General features: G+C 34.7%; 2 protein-coding genes across 3 annotated transcripts in view; one reads left to right on the forward strand and one right to left on the reverse strand.

Annotated features, from left to right (window-relative positions):
• The window catches only part of CEP89 (centrosomal protein 89), a 27,178-nt gene extending 8,733 nt beyond the window's left edge, over positions 1–18,445 (forward strand). For both annotated transcript variants that reach the window (XM_084294533.1, XM_084294534.1), the window contains exons 11-19: positions 63–146; positions 1,010–1,113; positions 1,595–1,710; positions 3,650–3,830; positions 4,470–4,637; positions 5,301–5,442; positions 6,420–6,509; positions 12,672–12,841; positions 16,247–18,445. In XM_084294533.1, the coding sequence (XP_084150659.1) occupies positions 63–146; positions 1,010–1,113; positions 1,595–1,710; positions 3,650–3,830; positions 4,470–4,637; positions 5,301–5,442; positions 6,420–6,509; positions 12,672–12,841; positions 16,247–16,478 (1,287 nt within the window). In that variant the 3' untranslated portion in view covers positions 16,479–18,445. The remainder of the gene's footprint in view (positions 1–62; positions 147–1,009; positions 1,114–1,594; positions 1,711–3,649; positions 3,831–4,469; positions 4,638–5,300; positions 5,443–6,419; positions 6,510–12,671; positions 12,842–16,246) is intronic.
• On the reverse strand, positions 9,789–11,864 carry LOC311214194 (E3 ubiquitin-protein ligase RNF182-like; the record flags this gene model as incomplete). Its single annotated transcript, XM_084294667.1, is given in 8 exon segments — positions 9,789–9,879; positions 9,881–9,957; positions 9,960–10,010; positions 10,013–10,044; positions 10,047–10,250; positions 10,253–10,359; positions 10,361–10,499; positions 11,741–11,864. Coding segments are annotated over 8 exon segments (825 nt in total).
• Positions 18,446–22,346: the final 3,901 nt, after the last annotated feature.

Consider the following 22,346-nt stretch of genomic DNA (forward strand, 5'->3'; position numbering starts at 1 on the left):
AAATAATAAATATTGATGAGATTGTGGTTTGCAATTTATTTATATTGACTTGTTTTTTAAAGCTGGATATGAAATATTTGTCACCTCTTCTGCTGGCATACGAAGATAGAATAAGAGAAAAGGAAGATTTAAGTCTTGCATATGAGGTAAGTTGCCATTTAAAGAAAATGTACTTCTAAAATAAGGCAGAAAAAACTACTGATTTTTTAGAAGGGATTTGTCAAAGCTGGGTTCTACCTAAAATTAAAAGTGACTTTGTTTTACTTTGGTATACGTTGTTATTGTGCTGTTTTAAAAGCACTTGGTTTGGTTTTGTCAGGCTGTTCAGCTGTAGAAGCAGACACAACACTGAATGTATGGGAATAGAGTAAACCATAAACAGTCAGTCCATGTTGAAACAATTTACTGTTGCCATTCATAACTGGGAATCCAGTGCCCTGTATCTACCAGTTGCAGGCCTATGGATTTTGTGGCTGAAGAATATTTATTTCAAGTTATTTAAGGCATGGGTACTGACTCTTTTTGCTCTTTAGAAATATCTTCTGTTACTGAATCTTCAAAAAATGGTTATTAGTTTCTTGAGAATCTTTGTTTACAGTATGAAAAAGATTACCAAGACACTCATCTGGTCTCATTTACAACCATGTATGACCAAATCTGAGGAACTACATGAGCTTCAGAGCAGAACTATTACAGTTTTTGAGAATATTTCCTTCAAAAATTATGCCATAAAATAAGCAGTATTTCATTCTGAAAATGTATGCTATCATCTGGTTATTTCCAGAATTAATTTGCTTGAATACATATGTTAAGGATCTATGAGTTGCTTAATTCAAAACACACTTGGAAAAAAAAATCAAGTGTGCACATCTGAGTTAAAGATGAGTGACTCGTGAGATAAAATGCTGTTAACATGAGAATTAGAAGGGTACCCAGGTATGTGTATTTTGATGTCAAAGTTAAAATATTTCCCTCCAGCTATTATGATTTGGATTCCTTTATCTTCCAGGAGGATATGAAGAACTTTAAAGTGCAAGTTGAAGAGTTGGTGAAGGAGAATGAAGACCTGCATAAGCAATTAAATAAAAATAACTTTATTACCACTACAGAATGGCAAGTTATATTACCAGAAATTAGTGTTTTGCTTGTACTGTGCAAATGTTTAAGATTATAGATCTTGAGGAAAAACTATGTCTGGCTCTTGCGCAGGGGGGTTGGACCAGATGATCTCCAGAGGTCCCTTCCAGCCTCAAACACACTGATTCTGTGATTTTAATTCACACATGCATATCTTTCCTTCTTTCCACAGTGAATTTTTGCTTTAATTAGTCAAAAATTTTAAATATTTTTTAAAAACAACTTATGTATTGAGGGTTGAGAGCTCATGTCTGTAATAAGCTTACTTTGGATTCTGAGATAGCTTTCAATTAAGGTTTTTCATTCCTTTTTGAAAGGGATTCAAATATGATAAAGTTTAAACTGTTAGAAGTCAATGTTGTTTGTTTGTTTGTTTGTTTTTTGTTTGTTTTTTTTTTCTTTGGACATAAATTAAAATTAGAAATACTTTATTTATAAACTGTTTGTTATTGTGCAGGCATCAGCTACAAACTCAGGCCACACTGGTCTTGGAAGAAAACAGGTTGTTGATGGAGCAACTTGAAATTCAACATGCTAAAGCAAAAGATAGTCACAGACAACATGTTCAGGAAGGTAAGTGCCTGAATTGCTAGACATGGCAACTACACATTTTACACCGTACGTAGTTCTGCAGGTTTTCTGTGGTGGAGGTGTTTTGCTTTTTTACAACTTGATACATGCATACAATGCATAGCTGAATACAGGTAAGATCACAATGAAGTCAAGCTCTGATTGTCAGCTGATCATGAAAAGTAACGTCAACGTCACTTGTAACTGTATAACTTGTGAACTGTTAAACAGAAGTACTTTTGGATCTTTTCCTAATTTGAGAGCACCTTAACTTTTTACAGGTTGATATTTGTGAGGTAGTATTTGTTTATTTAAATGTTCAATTTAGGTTGTTTCTTGCTATGTAACCCATATTTATTGCTAATAAAATGTAGTTGATTATATCATAAGTAGCATGATACTGCTTAAATTTACATCCATGTGTTAAGTAACGGATCAGTTTTGTTATCTATTGCTGTTTATTAGATGTTGAATTGAATTCAGAACGCTGAATGCTTACAAGCAAGACAAGGAATATAATTTCTTAAAAAATTTTCTACTAATGGTTATGTTTTGTATGAGCAAATTCTTCTGGGTAATTCTTGTTAATAGACTTCTGACTGTGTATCAGAAAGAGGACAGACATGTTACATTTTAAAATCCTAACAATGAAAGTAAGATTTTTTAGTAAAGGTTAACTGTTTAAAAAGCAAGATTGAAGGTACGAATTCTGTGAATCTTAATTCACAGTTTAGGATATCCTTGAAAAACATTTAATTATGTATCATTAATATAAAGCTTTTGGAGAGAATATAATACCCCCAATCAAGTGTTCTGCTTTCCATGTCTCAAAATAGCTTGATCTGGTGCGAATTGGAAGGAAATTCCTACTAGACTGACAGATTTTGTTATTTATTGCTGTAGTTCTCACAAGGAAATAAGAGCCTGACCTTAACTGTTTTGGCAGTGCATTAAGTGATGGAAATACGTGCTATAGGAAGAACCTGTGGATTGGTGAACAGAAACTAGACAGTCTGTAGATGTGTCCTGTCTGCTAGGCTACAAAACTCATGTTTGATTTCAGGTTCTTTTCCTGAATTAATCAAAATGAATTAAAAGATTTTTCAGCACAAAATGATGCTTCAATGAGCAAACAGCTCGTAGGCCTGAAAAGAGGTAGCCTTGAGTTTGAAGCCTCTTGAATAGAAAACTGCCTTTAATCTGATCTCTCACTTTCCAAGCACTTCCAAAGAATAAAAAGATTATTCTGTCTGAAAAAAAAAAAAAAATCATTACCAGTATTAGAAATACACTGAGCTGTGTTCTTTCTTCTTTAAGAAAAAATGTGAGTGTTAAGAAAGAAAGGAAAATGTTCTGAAACAGACATGTGGCCTTGTTTGAGTTACCTGAAGTCAAAAGAGATATTAGCTGTAGGTAGCTCTGCATCTATGACTTTTGGTTGGCTCTTTGCTCAACATAGTTTTGTGGGTAGCAGTGTCCTCTACTGAATTTCTTGGTCAATGTTCTATAGTTATGTTGATAACACCACTAGAATGCGCTAGAGATCAGAAGAGATTCTTTGAATATCCTCTAAGAATCTCTTCTAACCCACCATAAGCTATTCAAAAAAGAATTCTGTCTAGATACTATCTGAAATGTCAGGTTTACTGATTTTAAATGGGGAAAGGCAGATTTCAGTGAAAATCAGACTTATAATAGAACTCTTTGCTTAACTGTGGAAAAATGTGGTACTTCTCCAAAACAAATTGAGACAAAATCCAAACTGTTTGGATTCCAAATCCTAACTGATTAGGATTTAAAAAAAAAAACAAGAAAAATCCAGTCACATAATGCTTTGAATAACTATGAATTAATGTATTATTGGTTTAGTTGGAGTTCTACTAGGTGATTGAATTATTGTTATTACTGTGCTGTAACCATTTTTTTCTTCCCCTCCCAAAAGCTTCAAAATTGACCAAGCAGATAATAATTTTAGAAGATAAAAAACGGAGTCAAGAAGAACAGATAGCAGAGTACCAGAAGCAGCTGGAAGCTTTACATACTACTTGTGAAGAGCTGAAAGCAAAACTGGATAGCAAAATAGCAGCAGAGGAGCACTTTGCTTTGGTGAATGAGTTAAAAAGGTATGAATTTGTATATGGTGCATAGAGAAACAATTCTGCAAAATATTCACATAAGCAGATCATTACCTGCATACATCACTTTGTATGTAGGAATATACCGGTAATTTTTAATCTATAAAAGGTAACTACCAAAGCAGAAAGAAAAGTTACTATTTCAAAAACATTGTAATTCTAGAAATAAATCCCAACACTAGAGGCATGAAAATGACATGAAACAGAAGTGCTGCCATGCAGCATACTTTGTATATTTTTTCTAAAGGCTTCCTGTAAATTTGTTTGCTTCCAGGCCTAGGATAGTTGAAGTTACTGTTTCTTGGTACGACACCTTCCTGAAAAGTACTCATAATTGCTAGTAATTTCTTTGAGGGGAAATATACAAAAGGACTGCATTTTAACTAGAAGATGTATTTTATAGTTAAAAATTATTTCAAATGCAGATAGGATGATGAATTACTTTTTCTACGTTATGTTTCATTCATGATTTGATACATCATCAGATTGTAATACCACTTTTTGACATCACTAAACATTATCAGTGTACCTTTTTCATATCTTTAACATGAGTGTCTTACCATAATTTTGGCTTTAAAGTACAGCAGGTGTATATGTGACATGTGTACTAAATGGTTGGTTTTGCAGCCATTTACAACAGGAGCAGGAGAAAAAGCGCTCTGAGGTGGAAGACCTAATGGGAAAGATAGCATCAATGCAAGCTCAAAACAAGAAACTGCTTTTAGAGAAAAATAACTTCATGGCTGACAAGAAGATCCTGGAAGCTGATATGGAAATGACACAAAAGACAAACAGGTTTATCTTCCTTTGTCACTTCATATTATGTTATCATTTTCTCAATACTTAAATTTCTAAAATATACCATAGCAATAATATCTGTAAAAACATTTTTTTCACATCCCGGTAACATTTTTACCTACTGTAGAGCAGCCGTGTTTCCTCAAATACATCTTTCTCACACCTATTTGGCCTACTTGTTGAATAATTTTGATAAATTTTTTGTTTTCGTAGACATATCTGTCTTTACATGCAAATTAAGAATATATCTTCAATGCTAGTAGTTAGCTATGATGATTAATCATTTGTGTATTCACCTGAAGAACAGGATATTTCAGTATTTGCAGACTTTCTCATATACGTGAATGGTTCAGAGGTAGAACAAACCTTTCAAAAGTAAAAATAATATCATTATTTTTCTTAAGAAATATGAACTTGTAGCTATTGCAGAAATTGCTCTTTTGAGTATCTGCTATAATTACTCTTAATGCAGCATACTATTAAAAAAAAAGTTATAGGCAATGATACTTTCAGCCCTTGAAATACTTTGAGCCAGTACATCTTTAACACTATACTTGATTGTTTTTGAGACTTGTGCAAGCTGATTTGTATCTACAATGGAAGTTCCCTTAATGCCATTATTAGTTTCCAATCTTAAAGGGTCTCATGTTAATTTTATAGGCAATTAAAGAAGAAAATAGGTCTTTTGAAACAGCAGTTGGAGGAAGCAACAGAAAAAGAAGTTGCAGCCCATCACTATCTAACAAACCTTATTGGTTTGGTGGAGAAGATAGCTCAGGAACGTGATCACCTTATTTTTTTGGTAATTACCTTTAATTAATATGGCTTAACTGATGTTTCAGTTCTCCTCCTACTAGAAAAAACTCTTAATAATTCAAATTAATAGTAAAAGAAAGCTATGATTCCAGTTGATTGAGCTATTTAAATGTTTGCAAATAGAATAGAAGCAACAAAAGATTATTTTATGTAGAGCAGTTAAAAATATGTACTCGTTTCTGAAGCTTTTCACTTATTTTTATTTAAATTAATTCTGAGTTAATAGCAGAAATGCTCTGAGAGCCTATTTTATTGAAATAGTCTCATGCTAGTAAAACTTTAAAATATCCAGTTTCCTTTGCTATCTGCTAGAATTGGATCTGAACAACCCGTGCCTAATTTCAGTCACTGAACTTGATACATACCTTGGCAGAAAGTTAGATTGCAGGTATCCTGTACTCAGATAAGCTGGTAGGGTTTTGAATGAGGAGACCTAGAAAATATTGGGGGGGGGGTGCAGAGGGCTGAATTTAGAACTGGACACTCATTATTACTAAGAGACAACACTGAGCAGGATGTCTAAGTAAAAGTCTATTATCATTCTCCCTACTTCAACATTCACTACTTACAAAGTGATGGAGGCAGGGATGAGCCAAAACCATTTTGTAAGCCACATGCCAAATTCCTGCCATGAATTGTTGCTAGTTTCAAGGTTTTTTCTGAGAGAAGACTGATTCTGACCTGGAGGGTCAGCTGTACAAATAGAATCCCTAAGCATACGTATATACACCTGTCGATGAATGTGCAGAATTGGTTTGGTTTGCAGTATTAATATATCTATGATCCTTTCAAAATAGAAGTGTTTCAAAGTATTATTTTGTTAGTGATCATATTCACAGCCAGTTAATAAATTATTAATTAGACATTATTAGCATAATTTTGAAGATTCTTTCTCCATTTTGGTTCTTAAGACTCAGAATAGATTTGCCTTCAATGTATGTAATTTGATATATATGTTTGCAGGCCAGGTGTTTGGAAAATGAAAATCATGGTGTTCTCAACAAAATAGTAGAAGGCAGTCTACGCTTAGGAAGGCTGCAAGAAAAAGTTAAGGTAAGCAGTATTTCTAACCTATGTATTTTGTAAAACTTTTATCTTTTTAAATGAGAGAAGTAAGTAGTTTTTTAAAAATGAAATGGATCATCAGTTTTTGTAAATGACATTTTCCATTTTGTTTTCATATTGTGTATCTGCTAGGTTGCTGCATTAACACCATTACCCAGAAAATTATGACAAGTTGTAAAAATGATAAAATACAAATAAAATAGCACTTCTGATTTTTGCTCAGTAATGTAGTCCAATTATTCTACTTTTTTTTGTCCACTCTCTGCTAATGCTTCAACTTGAAATCCTTTGCAATTAGATTTAGAAGTGAAAAACTATCTTGAGTATACAGTACTTTTATGTGACCAAAGGGTAGGCAATTTAGAAACTCAGAGTATGTTCAATCATCTAGCCTAATCATCTAGCCTAATACATCACAGGTTATCTTTAGGATTATCTAAGCAAATACAAAGCATAGCATGTAATTGCATTATAACAATGTTTAGTCTGAAATACATTTGAAACTCTTATGTTTTAATATCTTTAGTGCTACAGTAATTCAAGGTAAACACTTAAGCAATAGCGTTTGAGGTACAACCTCACAGTTTCTAAGCATATGTGTATTCTCAATATTGTGTATCACATAAAGCAAGAGGTGTAGTACTTCAAAGAAATCTCATAAAGAGATCAGATAGATCACAAAGAAATCAGATAAACAAAAATCCTTTTTTTAAAAAAAAAAAAACACTATCAACTGTTAATGGAAACTATAAATAATGTTTTTAAATATTGCTGTTTCTAGTCTATTTAGAAAAAAGTGACAAACTACTGGCAAAACTTTCTTGTTCTTAATTTGTGTCAGTATAGCTTAGGACTTAAACAGTCAAATATAGAAACTTAAAATATCATGTACTTCTTGACTATCATACTAACTGTAACTTTTAGCAAAGTTCAATCACCTTTTTGCTGAGAACACCTTAATTTCTTGAACACCTCCAGTCAAGTAATCCACTTTTCTAAATAGAAGCTTTATTACTTTGTTGTCTCTAGTGATTTATGAGAAGTTCTGGGTATTCCTTAGTTTTACTTTTTTATTTAAAATCCTAAGTTTAAATACAAACATTGTCAAGTTTTTAAGTTTGGTTCTTTTTAATCAAGGCTTTTCTAATCCTAATATGTAATGCATATCACCCCTCCGCTTTAAGCGCTGTCAATAAAAATTCAGGGGAACATGGAAAGGCAATAAATTCTTTACGTGGAAGATTTGTTTACTTCCACAGTTAATGCACGATTCTAGCAACCAGGAAACTTGAACAACAGCATTCTTCAAGATTACACACTTCCTACTTAATTGAATAAAATAGGTTAAAGATCTCATTAGTTTGATTAGTCTGCCAGAGGAATACCACTATCAGCTGCTTCAGGGAACTGCAGCTGGAATAACTGCCCCTTGTACCAAGTTGCAGGGTGAACCTGTTACAAGGTATTAAGACAAGATCTGTCTTCATTGGTAATAGTACTTAAAACGTACACATTTTTGTGAGAAGTTGATATAACTTCCTAGTTTGTGTTACATTAATTGTTATCTTAGAAAGGAGTGTTCTGCATTGACTTTTAGCTATTATAATGAGATACAAGATAATAAATATAAAATTTATCATATGAACTAGAGCATACAGTCCTCAGATTAGAATGAGAGAAAAGCTTCTAGCCTACATACAGGTTTGAGTTCCTTAAAAGTGCCTAAAAGATAAGGCATTGTAGGTTACCTTTTGGTGAATTCATCGCCTCCTATCTCAGTGTCCACAAACTACTCCAAAACCATGGTGCAGGTCAGATGCATGGCAGAAAGAGTACATGTCAACAGATTTTGTGGGGCTTCTTTCACATCACTGTAATTGTTACTGGAGGAAAGGAAAAAAGGATGACTAGGTGGAACAGCCATTCTTCACTGCAAATGTATGGCACATACCCCTGTAGACAGACAGTTGTCATTCAAAAATCTGGCAATTCTATTCCCTTTAGATCACTTTCCTCTGAAGTCACGTGTGCTTTGCAGACGAAGTGGATCTGATTTTTCTGGTCTAGAGTTGTTACTGTTTTGCAAATTCTTTTGGGTAAAGTAAATGAACAAAAATCCCATTTTCACTGAGAAAATCCCAGTTTTTCACTGAGAACCTTCAAGATCAAGCAGACCTGTTTTTGAACACAATAAGTGTGAAATCCTTTTAGCAATAACCCTTTGAGCTTTAAATGAAACCTAAAACAATGTAGATGTTTAATATACACAGCTCTATTATCAATTTTAAACTGTGTATGCTTGAGCTAGGTAGCAAATTAAGTGATTCTCTTTATAGGTACCCATTTTTAGTTTGGGACTTAGCAATTACTGAAAACCTTTTAAGTCATTCACTGTACAACATGTTTTGTAGGTTATCAGTACAACCATATAGGACAGTGGAACAAGTCTCAAATAGATTGTATACAAATATTCAGAAAAATAATTTTTGCTCAGGAATTGTGTTAAGGAAACAAAACATCTTTTGGTATTCTTTTGTTAGACAATTTTTCAGGCTTACTAAATCATGAAAATATTAAAGCTTACTTGAAGAAATTGTTCTTTAGTTGGCCTTATAAGATTCAACTACATGATTCTTTGTCATATTTGTTATAACTCAGAACTCACCTGAAAAAAACTACTGATTATGGAGCAGAATATTTAATGTAACTTTATTTCCTTTCATCATCAGAAAAGTTTCAACTCAAATGTTTAAGTTTTTCCACTGGTATTCTTTCTGTCTATCTCATTAATCATATATAACATGAACTATCTTGCAATGGGACATTTTTAAGCATATTATATGCAGCACTTCTGATCTTTTTTTGTTTTTTAAACAGTGAGCATGCATTTGATAAAAATGGTTTTGTTTAACAACTGTTTTAAATAGCCTTCAAATATCTCTTCACAGTTGGTTTTCATTCACATGCTGGTGGTCTAAAACTGTTACTTTGGGAACAGGCAGTAGTAGCCACTATCTTTTTAGTAAAAAAAAAAAAAAAAAAAAAAAGTTAAAAAAAAAAAAACTCACCATGTTGTGACTACCGGAGAAATAACACAAATTATTGTGCTTTCACAAAAATACATTTATGCTAAAAGAAAGCTCAAAGAGATCATCAGAAAGCTTTCTGAAGTTAGACTATTAAAAATGCTTAGAGCATAAAGGTTAAAGTCTGATTAAATTATTTTATGGTTCAGTTAAATACTTACTGATTAAAAAAATCTGCATATCAACTTTTTGAAAAGCAGTCACAAATTTCCTGGCAGAAGCACTGGCAGAAGCCATACATGAGACATACAGTAAGACTTGAGGGAACAAAACACAACCACAATACCTAGGGTCACTTTTTCAATCACTAGTAAATAGATTCCAACAGGGAGGGAACCAAAGTAAAAAAAAAATAAAAAAAAATATATATATATCCAATCAGCCATACCAGTATTGTAGGTACACATGATTGCGTAGCTTGGAAAAGAGATCTTGACCAGCTGACTCTGCAAACTTGCAGATGCTGACTCAATGCTACGGTCAGCATAGTAATCTAAGGCAGCAGTTTGACTGGAAGTCCTTGGGGAGTCTCTTTGTACTTCCATAATCATAATTACTAAACAGTTGGGTGATTCATGGGAAGAGCTTGGGGAAGCCAAGTTTTTTGGTGTTAAAACTACTTCACCACAGTTAGAATTCCATGCTGCTCTTTTAATAGGAATTTGGACATAATGTTTTTATCGTTAGGGAGTGCTTTAACTTCATCTTTGTGCAACTCAATCTCATGGCAACAAGAGAGACAGATAATGCAGAGATCCGCCTCCTCTAAGTAGTATGTTATTCAAACATCTAGCACAAATTCTGCGAAGACAGTTCAAAACTTTGGGTTTACAACTGTGAAGATTGTAATTCTGATAACAGATTTTGCACTCCAGTTCATCATTTGGGCACACTGTCAAAAAGAAGTCGTATCAAGTTGTTTCATGGATTCTGAATTTCTATTGGTAATATTTTTTATCAATGATAAAGTTTTTATAAATATAGGTAGAAGCAACCTTTATACTGAAGATATCTGGCCTCTCCCATTGGGATTACATTTTCAGGTAACTTTACCCCACAGACTGGCTATTTTATTTTTCCTTCCACTTTGCTACATACTGCAGTTGGAGCACAAAATTACTGCTAAGAGAAAATGCTAATGGTTTGCTCCAAGCAATTCCTCAACACTAAGGATTGTTTGTTTCAGAATTGCCTGTAGTCATTGCATAGCTGACAGGATGCAGAAGGTAATCTAGTTGCGCACACCAAGGCATATGAATGAAACAAGGGTGCTTCTTCATATCATTCCTATTAACAGTAATCTGCACTGAGGGATAGATGCTTTGGATCTAACGTTATCAGACCATAGATTAAGTCTCTGTACACAGGGCTCTTTTATCTAGAGTGTATTCCTGCTTTTTTCCTTCTTTTTTTGAAAATACAAGGAACATTTCTGACTCATAGCAACTTGGGAAACACTAAACGGTAAAGGAAAAAGAAAGTCTTTATATAACCAAAAAATTAGTTCACACCTAATTATTTAGTTTTACTTTAGATGAAAATCATTTAGCTTACCAGCTCTGTTTAAAGCAAGAGTTATACTGGAAAAATGTGCATGTGAACAACATAAATAGCTGCCAAGTAATTCAGTACACACAGTATAAAAGAAACACAGTGCTCAAAACATACCTTTTTGAAATTATAAGACTGTAGATTATGTCCTGTTCAGTCCCAGCTGCTATATCCATCATCACTGCTCTTCTCAGGTGCTTTCTATATTCCTAGTGTGCCATGACGATGGGCAGACTACCCATTTCAGCTACAGAGGAAAAATAGTACCACTTCCAGCTGTGTTATCCCCTTCTTCCTGCAAATGGTAATTGCCATCATTCTACTCACTGTTGCCTGCTTCACTTCAGAAAAAAAAATAATACAAGACCATGTTGAACAACTCAAACATAGCAGCTGCTGCAAAGGTCCTGTCAGTGCCTGTAGCTGCGTGCCCAGAACCACCCCAGCCTGGCTCAGCTCCCCAAAATGAGCAGGGAGCAGTCTAGCGTCAGCCATCCTGCTGAAGTTTTGCTGCTTATGCATTTTACATCAACTTAGTTATAAACATTCCTAGGAACAAGATAAGAACTCTGTATCACTCACATCTAGTCTCAAGTTTTAATCTGTAGGCCAGGAAATGGTGCACTATTGCCCTTTGTGCCCCACTGATCTTGAAACCATTCTGCACACATAGCTCAGCTTCAGTTGGCAGAGGAAGAACAGGCATGTCAAGCCAACAGTATTACTATTACGTTCAGAAAATACAATTCCAAAGTGACACATTTTACAAGCACTAAACTGAAAACAGCTTGTGAAAAGGATCACAAAATATTTTGCAGCTCTATTGAGTGCTTCAATCCCAAAAATCTCTTATAGCCTATGTCAGACATGACATTCTGCATGTATATCAACAGTTTAAGCACTATGTAATCACAGGAAAAAAGCTGTTATTGGATAATGTCTGTTTCTGCCAAGAGAAAAGCAGCATGTAGAAATGTGTAACAACACCTGACAAGCCGTATTTTTTCAGTTCCTCATATGGTTATGTAATTGAATGGAGAAGTTATTTCAGAGAGCACTAGACCTGTATATTAGACCTGGTTATTACTGCCAATAAGCATAAAATGACTTGTGCCATCAGTAAACAGAATGAACTATTACGTGAAACAGTAATATGTTTTAAAACATGAAGCTACTCTGTTCTACCTCTTAGTATTAAGATTAAAGAGCAGAACATGCTTTCTTATAGCATACATGGATAAATACGACTTGGACAACTGGTAAGTACCATGTGGCTTTCAGCAAACTGATATAGTAGAAGGTGTCCCTGCCCAAGGTGGCAAAATACCAGTGTAATGCCTTCACGTAACAAATAGGTTAAAAAAAAAACACCCACGCATACACATAAGCAACCTACCTGATGTATCAATGCAAGGCATCATTGATCAAACTGCTAACTCGCAAAGCTTCTTTTATTGGTAGTAAGTTGTTCTTATTTCTGCTGTCATCACATTTTTCCTATTAATTTTTACAGCTCTATAAAAAGAAAGCAGCTGAGAAGCTTGGAGATATCAGTCTCAAAATGACTGAGCAGGAGAAAGAATTTGCTGGGAAGACTGCTCAGTACCAGCAAGAACTGAAGTACCTGCAGCATTTACTAGAAGACAAACAGGAAACCCTTAATGAAGTGCTGCAGCAAAAAAGGTATGTCAGTCATAGGCAGAAGTAATCCAATTAGATATAACAGGGAAAAAAGGGGTCGGGCAGTCAACTGTGCACAGCAGAAAGCTCTTGTTTTCCATCAGAGCCTCAAACAGTATATTATTTTCTCATTCCTGTTATAGCTATACTGAAAATGCTGAAATACTCTTAATTCCATCCATATCAACTCCAAAAAAATGCCCTTTGAAGGAGAAATTTATTCTTACAAGTTTTTTAATATCAAGAAAATCAATATGTATGAAAAATACCAATCTGAGCCTAGTCTCTGATGATTTAGGAGTCTAAAAATAACCAAGACATATGTTAGTTATTTAATAACATCTTCTACTGAAGGCTGAACACCTTTCCTGTCCTCCTGCCTCAACAGAGTAGCAGTAAATTAAATGAATCTAATAAATACACATTTGATGGATTTCCTTTTGAATCTACCTTACCGTTTTGTTAACAAGGGACAGATTTGCCACTTTCAGAATTAAAAAAATATATATATATTTAACTGATTTTTATGACTATGAACAGCAGTCGAGCTGTACTATAAACTAGTTCAGTCCAGGCATGCCATTTGTACTATAGAGCTCAAAACCCTGTTGATTTGTATTGGCATTCCTAATGTTGAACAACAGTATCTCAATTACATTTATGACCTAATATATTAAAAATTGCATTATGATTGTTCTCTAACTGTTGGTATTTCCTATATGTGCCCATATGGCTTGCAAGTGAAACATGAACACATTTTAAATTATATTCAAGAAAAAATGTATTTAAGGTTATTCTTTAAACCTTTAGATTTTTCTCAAAGTGTAAGAAAGGTAATCTAAGACAGTGACAGATCCACTGCTATTGCAATCCACTGAATAACAAAGTAGGATTGCTTTTGTGAACTCTACAAGGTTTGTAAGTAGAATGATGCTGAAACACTGCAAAACTTCGGAAAAAAATTGTATGTAGTACTGGAAGTCTTCTAAACAACATACAATACAGGTTATATGAAAATGTACATTTAGCAGACAGAGAAAATTAAGTATATAGTTTCAGAAATACTAAAAACATACAAAAACTCATTTTTGTGTGAAGGACAAAAAGACTACCCCCCCAACATAAGCAGAATGTATTTTTAGCTTTTGATTGTTGTTAAAAAAAATTGATGTTAAAAAAAAAAAACAAACAAACCTGCAGAGACAAAACCCCACACTATCCTAACTACAATTAGACTGTAACTGCTGCTGCTTAGATGCTCACCAAAAAAAACAGAGCTATAAAAGCTATTATGCCACACTGAAGACTTACTTCTGACTGTAGTATATTGCATGCAAAGCCAGGATTATCTGCAATATGCTTCCTTGACAACAACACGATTTGACTGCTCATTCCAAAGCAAAGTCAGCAAACACTTTCAGATTCTGCATCTGTCAGCTTTGTTTAAAAATTAATCCTCCAAGAAGAGTTCAGATACACAATTCCCTCTACATGCATGCTTTCTCAATATTGATGTCATTCTAACCATGTTGGTGCTTTTAAAACCTCTCTTTGAACTACTTTTTTCAAAAATTGACATGGTTGCTATTAAACTGTGTGTGTAGAGTGACAATGAGCATAGCTCGGATGGTCTGATACCTGTCCCATTTGTCAGCCTTGCTGACAACATTGAACTACAACTCAGAATTCAGTCATCTTCGGTTTTGTCTTCTTACTTCTGACTTTCCCTCAGGATCATGAGCATTAACAATTCAACAGTTTTTTTTTGTTTTGTTTTTGTGTTTTTTTTTTAAAAAAACAAAACAAAACAAAAAAAAAAGTGTTGGCCTTAGAAAGTAGATAAGCAAACTCAGGGTAAATATCAGGATGGCTTCCAGGGGAAGTTCAATCATACAATTTTTACTCTTTGTAACTTACATCCCCCAAAATTTAAGCAGAGAATAGCTGCCTTTGTGAAGTATTTTGAAGCATATACTGAGTAATTGGTAGCATTATCAGATACCCTTATTATTGTGTCAACAGGAAATACAATTCTTGAGAACAAAACTACAGTTTTGGTGTTTCAAAAATGAGAGATTGCTTCTCAATTAGCTTTTTAGAGACCTGGCAGGAATGGAAAGCTCCAAATCATTTATGTGGCTTCTAATGTTCCTGCGCAGAGTCCTGGGGATCCTCTTAGCAATTCTACTGCCTCCACCTACCTTATTTTGCTTTAATTCAATTCTTAAGACTACTACTGCCACCAGAAGTTTATTCCAAGCAATATGAAGATAATCAATCCTAATGCCTTTTCAGTAAGGTATTTTTCTGACTTCTGTCTCTATATCCACTCGTAAGGTGACACAGAATGAGCTACTACTATTTCGAGGCCACTTTTTACCACTTCTTTCTCAATGGGAGGTGTAATTGATCATGAAGGATCCTATAAGAAGTGCTGATTATACAGTTGCTGGTACACATATTTTGCCAAAAATATAATTTGACAGCACTGAATCTTACATTTATGTTTAACAGGGGTTTCTTTCTCATTTTTAGAAAGTGGTATTCACTTTCCCTATTCAGGAGAATTTGTATAAAGGGCTAGCAGAATTCTACAATGTTAAGATGCGTGCTCATTTTCCATGCAATGGTTTTGTTTTCCACTTCAAGTAATCTCAATTTACTGATTAAGTTGTATTTTGACATATATTAGAAGTGAGTCAGAGGAAACCCAAGTGCTTAACTATGACCAGGTATAATTCACTAAAAAGTCAGTGGCTAGAATATAGTGCATTATTAAACAGCATTAGCTGCCATTCTCACAAGTAACCTTTTTCTTGAGAAGAACAATAAATAATTCATTCATGCAGTCAGAGAAATTAGCATACAAAGAATGACATAATGCCTTCAGAACTGTTCTTCATATCCCCACTCACCACCACCAACTAAACCAACCCAAAAGTCGACATCGCTTCTGTTTGGCCTCCACAAAGAGGCATTTAGCTGAGCACAATCTGAACCAACCATCTGAGCAGACTGTTTTTTTTTAGCTTCTGAGTGGACAATATACAGAACTCCTGGCATCTGGCAGAAGAAAAAGGGCACTCATTACAGAAACATACCTATTAAAGGAAGCAGAACTGCAGTCACAGCAGAGCCTGATTCGAAGATGGTCATAATATTTGAATCTCACAAGCACCACTCTTTTGTGTGGACTTAATCCAACTCATTATGTGGGTCAGAAATCTTCCTGATCACGTCCTCTCCTAACATGATATTTACCGGCCTTTAAAAACAATAAAAATTCAATCAGAACATTTCAAGCATCTAAATACACATGTTGTATAATTTAGTTATGCATATATTGTAATTACATAGTGCTTAAAAGTGGTTTTAAAATTAAGATTGCTGTTAATTTTTTTTTTCTAGAAAAGTGGAAGGTGAACTTGAAGTCATTTGGGAATCCACATCCAAAGAAAACAGGAGAATGAGAGAACTCTTACATAAATCTCTGGGAAAAAACGACATTTGGAATACTGTCACAGTTCATGAGTCATACTTGGATGAAGTCTCTCATAAGGACCTGGTTTATGGACATGATTTTAGCTATTGTGATGTGAAACCATCACCTACTAAGAAGGAAATTCACCAAGAATCTTAGTGATAAGAATAAAGGTGCCTTAAGCATATCACCAAAGATAGGATTATCACAGAAAAACAGAACTATCTGCCTGAATTTGACTTTTTCAACAACGCAATGCAGTAGGACATTTACCCTCTTCATTTTTGTTTTTTTAAAGAGTCCTCAAAATGACAACAAATTTTCCACCTACAGCAATATTAGTGGTATTAGTGTAATTCTAGGCTAAAATGTAACTTTTTTTTTAAAAAAAAAAAAAGGCTGTTCCACATTCAGGCAAAATGTGGTACAGCTCTAAATTAACAGAAGTCCACAATTACATAATTAACAAAATAAAAATAATAAGCTTGGAGTGCTAACACAGAAACAGCACATACAGCGTGCTATAAATCAACTGAACAGGGAAAGAGAAAACCTCCGTGTGCTAATGTCTATTACGTATCTTATATATTTTGATTAAAAGGCCAAATTTCAGGCGTTTCCCCACAAACTGTCAAATAAAATATAGATCATGACCAAAGTTGAAAAAAAAAAAATGGTGTTGTCCGTTCTCTTTGCTGGTGATGAAGCATCCTGACATTCTGTGTTTCAAGGATGTTCTTAGATTGAATTGCCAGCCATAAATCTTGTTTTCTCACAGACAGAAATATTTGTGAAGCAAAGAGGACAGAAACATCTTCATGACAACTTGTGGTGCCTGAACGCACAGTTGTCCACAAAGCAGATTTAAAAGAGCCCAGGCCTCAACAAGTTTCCTAACATAGTTTTGCCAAAGGGATAAGACCCTGGCAGAGGATGCAGTCCTCCCTCCAGATTGAGTGGTCTTTCCCACTTCCAATTCAGCAGCTTTGCAGGAAGCCAGAAGTATTTTTTCCAGAGCATTCTCTGCAGCAATACCAGTCCTTAGATTAGTATGACACACATTTGTCTTAATTTTTATAATAAATGTGTTTCAACAGTACTGCACATCAATATTGAAGCAATACGGAGTATGACTTTCATTTTGGAATTCACATGCAAGTTTGTGGACCAGCTTTTTGTTTGTTGCTTCATTTCTGTAACAAAAACCTAAATGGAACCAGAAAATTTTAACAATACTATACAATATGACCAACAGTTCTGTAATATTAGAAATATCCTGAAAAATTAGACACATTTTTAAGTTGGAAAACATGGTCCCCCAAACATACGTTGACAGCATTGAAGTGAACTGCCTGTAAAAGTCACCCAAGGTAAATGCTAAACTCTGGATGTGAACAACAAACACGGTTAAGAAGCTTTAATCACTTTTACAACTTGCCATTAAAAATCAAATGAGATACAATTACATGCTATTTGAAAATTGGTGTTATAAAAGTGAAAGGTTATCTAGTAGAAAAAATTGATTGACACTGGATTGTCAGGCTTTCCAAATACAGTACAAAATGCAGCATCTCCTCCCTGTCACTGCTTAATCTATTTATCATGCAATATAATAGATATCACGAAGGCACTAACCGCTATCCATGGAGGTAGCACTTAGGCAGACTTATGTCTAACTGGTCTGACAGAAGTTTTGGTAGTACTTCGGAATGATGATTGAAGTTGCACAAAATTGTGACAACTAACCAGAAAACATCTAATTTTTCTAGTTACCAGAACTGCGTACACTTTTATTCAATGTGAGGTCAATAAAACTTTTTATTTTTTTCTATTACTGGGAAAAGAGTTCCTTCACTCTGTCCTTGGGTTAATATACCTATAAACACAGTTGCTAAGTTACGTTTTATTACAACTTGGATTAGGTAAATAAATTCAGCCTGAACCAAAGGAAAATGCAATGTAACCAACACAGACACTGAATGAAAGATAGATAGGCTGAACTTAACTTCCAATACAAGGACCTTTTATTTCACATACTTAATGTAAGCGAAGCACACTTTTTTCATATATTGCCTTAGAACACAGGCATTTATCCAGCAGAAGCCTTCATTTAAGCCAACTCACTAAAACAACTTACAGAATACTTTGTTTCCATTTGAAATCAGAAAAAAAAAGGGTTTTAAATGGGCTAGGTTAGAATTAAATTACCATGTGGAAGACTGAGAACTTGTTTATCGCTACCAAATATATGTTGTCATAGAAACACAAGATCCGTCTTTTTGTAATTAATAGACAACATTCCTATCTTCTTAATTTTGCATTACAAATTAATTCCATAAAGATGATAAATGAAACAATGTTTTTACACCATGATAAAAAATTATTGAATCAGATGCTAGTGCTGGGAAGTGTACATGGTAACATATATTATATTCCTGTCAAGGAAATGATTGATACCACCAGTGCTTCTGAAACTTATTTTAATTTTGTAAAGGAGCAGGCAAAACAGACAGATTGTAAGTGAAGGGATAATAGACAGACAAGCAGAGAAATAAATGTTTCTCACAAGGGTGTGGAGTATCAGCTTAAGAATGCAGGATCAGCAGATCTCAGGGATGACAACCAGGAACTTCACGTGAAGTGACCGTGCAAGGCAGTATTACACCATTTTATTTTAACTGTCAAGTATAACTAGCATCTGTTCCCTTTTTCTCTTAAAGTCATATTAAAACAAAACAAAAACATCATGTGGTGGAAGATTAATGTTTGGGAGGTCTAAGAAGTTCATGCTAACAAAAGGGACCTTTGGCCAAAAACTAGCAGTCTCTAGTTTCTATCTCCCACTTCTGAGCTAAGATAATACTGGGTGTGCCACTCCTACAGGCCCCACCAGAATGTCAACTGCAACAGTTTACAAGATATTTAAGAAGTCCATCCCTCCCAGGAATGCTATTTGGCCTTATTAACATAGAAATGATTATCTGGAGTCCATTCTTCCTAAAGAATGCACACCTGACTTTGTTAAGGTTAGAATGATTTTCCTTACCTCCTCCTTTTCTCTGAAACAGTATGGAAGTTGAGTCTCTGCAGCCACTGGGAAGAAGGGTAGATATTGTACTTGCATTATTACCCACTTGGAGTACTGATATTCCCTGACACTGGCTACCTCATGCTTCAAATGACTGATTCTTCTCCATGGTCATTAGCTTCATGCTGCAGTAGTCAAAAAGAAGATAGGAAAGCGAGGAGCTATACAAGTCAGAAGCAAACAGGTCAAGTTAGGGTAAGACTTGAACATCAACCAATGAGAAATAACTGCTGGTATCTGTTCTTCCCTTTAAAACAGTATCAGATTCTTTTAATAGAGGATTAATTGTGGTCTGAAAAAATCAAAGGTAAAAGGAAGCGTACCATTTTCACAAGTGCGGGTCTATCTAAATTTTGTGATCTTCACTGTTGTAATCACTTTTGCATACATATATGCACAAGTATTCTGAACACTTTAATGGTTACTGATTCTCCTCCCCATCAGTCATATGATTTTGATCATCTTGTAATTCCTACCAGAAGCACACATTGAACTGCTTTGATAAAATATCTTGCCACATTAACCCAATACAGGAGAAAGTATCCTTAAGGGCTTTGATGTAGTTGTTGTTTTATGCACTGTACAGGACTCTGTGCCTACTTAGGGGTTGCTGCCATGCTGCTACTATACACATGGATTGGAGCCACAGAAGTTTTTAGTAGTAGGAATTCAGTTGTTCGTTTTCAGACTTTGCATATAAAATTGTAGTTTTCAGAGTTGCTCCTACTAAGCCTGTGATCCTTATGAACGGAGATAATGACAACAGCCATAGATCATTTAATATTTAAATGGTCTTCAAATTCAAAGTTGTCACATTCCACTACACTGAGCTCTTTACAACAGGGTAAGCTAAGAAAAAATGAACATCTACTAAACTGAGTACTGGTATAAAAACGAGAGCATGAAAAAGTATGCACAATGGGCAAGGGTTATAATATAAAAGCAGTACTTGATCTCAATATGCTATCAATGCCTACCAATTTCTGTTTCGGTAGCAAGAGATGTTATGCTTTTACATACAGAAAAAGTACTCACCGTGTAACAAAGTACTTTACACCTGCTGGCTGCTTCTTTTGCATTTATGTTCATCACATACCACCTGACAATTGGTAAAAATTCTTTGGCTAGCACCTGTAAAAGAACACACAACTAACTTGTACCAACAAAGCAGGAAGGCCACGTTCACCCTGATTCAGTTGAGTAGGTAGTTAAATGAAAAAAAAAAAAAAAAAAAAAAAAAAAAAGGCAAAAACCACAAAAGAAAAACTCAACACCTTAATAATCTGTGCAAAATGTAAAGATACTACTTCTTACACTGTTAGACATGACTGCAGTTCGACCTCCAATTAACTACTAGGATCTCGTTATTTTACCTTTTCTCCACAGAGTAAAAGAGAACTCCTACTCCAATGTGTTTTTAATTCCCTAATAGTATGTCGTACTAGCCATTGACCAGTATGTTTCCACTCCTGCTACTATGCACAAAGACGTAATGGTGCTAAACCAAAAGAAAACTAAAAATCTGACATTTATTGTTCGTCCTCTTTGGAGGGAGCTTCATGGAAATACAAAGTTACAGATTTCTTCTCTAACTAATGTGAAAACTACGGAAGAAACAAAACTTGTAATCATTCTTCACTTTTCTGTTAACATCCAAGGATGAAAATACATTACTTCAGTAACCTTTGAGCCATGGCAAACTAAGTAATGGGATGAAGTTCATGACAGAAAACAACATTGGGAAAAAGTATTGAAGACAAAAATCCCAAAGATGACAGAAGCCTTCTATCACACATTTATGTTGTACTTGTTTTCTAAATTTCAACTACTATCATGTACTTCATAAACATTATATGGATATCGTAAACCTTTGAAAACTGTACCTCCCACAGCAATCAAATAGACAAAGGTCTACTTTTACCTCTCCAGCTTGCATGATTTGCATAGAAATCACTTTGTACATACCAAAGCATATGCTGTGAATCCTGCTCAATGTTCACGGACATGAATTAACAAACAAAACAGAAAAGCACACCATTCAAGATGTTTTCTATCAGCAACAACGAAGCAACCATGAAAGGCCTTCATGATTCGAACTGTTATGTCTTATAAAGCTTTTTCAGTAGACTACATTTGTTCCGAATTCCCTCCTTTGCTAGGTATTGTTTTCAACACAACAGAAAATCTAGAATCACTGAAAAATTCCCTTAGAAAGAAAATTTAAGATAAATCTTTCTTGCTTCAGTTTAAGTGCGAGACCTCTAGTCCTATTCACCATGGACATGGAGAAAGGATTATTCCCTTCCTCTCTCTGAGATTAACCATCCATTCAAAGCAAAATTTCATATGCTTTGCAGCTTGCATTCCTGTTCTGATTACACGTACCACACAGCTGTCTTCGTCACAACAACACAATGATGACCATTTCTGGTGAAATATGGAAGTTCTTTTCTCCAGTCACTGCACTGAATCCCCTCAAGAACTGCTGTTAACCTGCTGTTGCCATCCCTGACCTGTGCAGTTGATTACTCTTGCCTACACGCTGCACCTTGTCACAGTCCTCCTTGTCTTATTTACTTTTTAAGATCATTTTCCAAGCTTTCAAGATGATTTTGAATTCTCACTTTGCATTACAACATCCTCCCTATTTTGTACTGTTCACTAATCTGTATATTCATAGTATCTTCTGTCAGCTGCAACATAAACATGACCAGTGAACAGAACAGACCCAGGAAAAACTCCTGCAGGACAAAACTTTTCCAAGCCTGACAGCAAGTCACTAATTCTTTCTTCCTCACTTTTTTCAATTAATTTTCATCTACTCTATTACAGACTATTTTTTGGTCCTTGCCACCCCAGTTTGTTGGTGAAAATACAAAGGCAGTCTCACCAATAAAAGCACTTCTAAAATCAATATTCTTCCCTATCCATTTGGCTTA

The sequence above is a fragment of the Netta rufina genome (genome assembly GCF_964035555.1).
Source record: "Netta rufina genome assembly, chromosome: 13".
NCBI classification, from domain to species: Eukaryota; Metazoa; Chordata; class Aves; order Anseriformes; family Anatidae; genus Netta; species Netta rufina.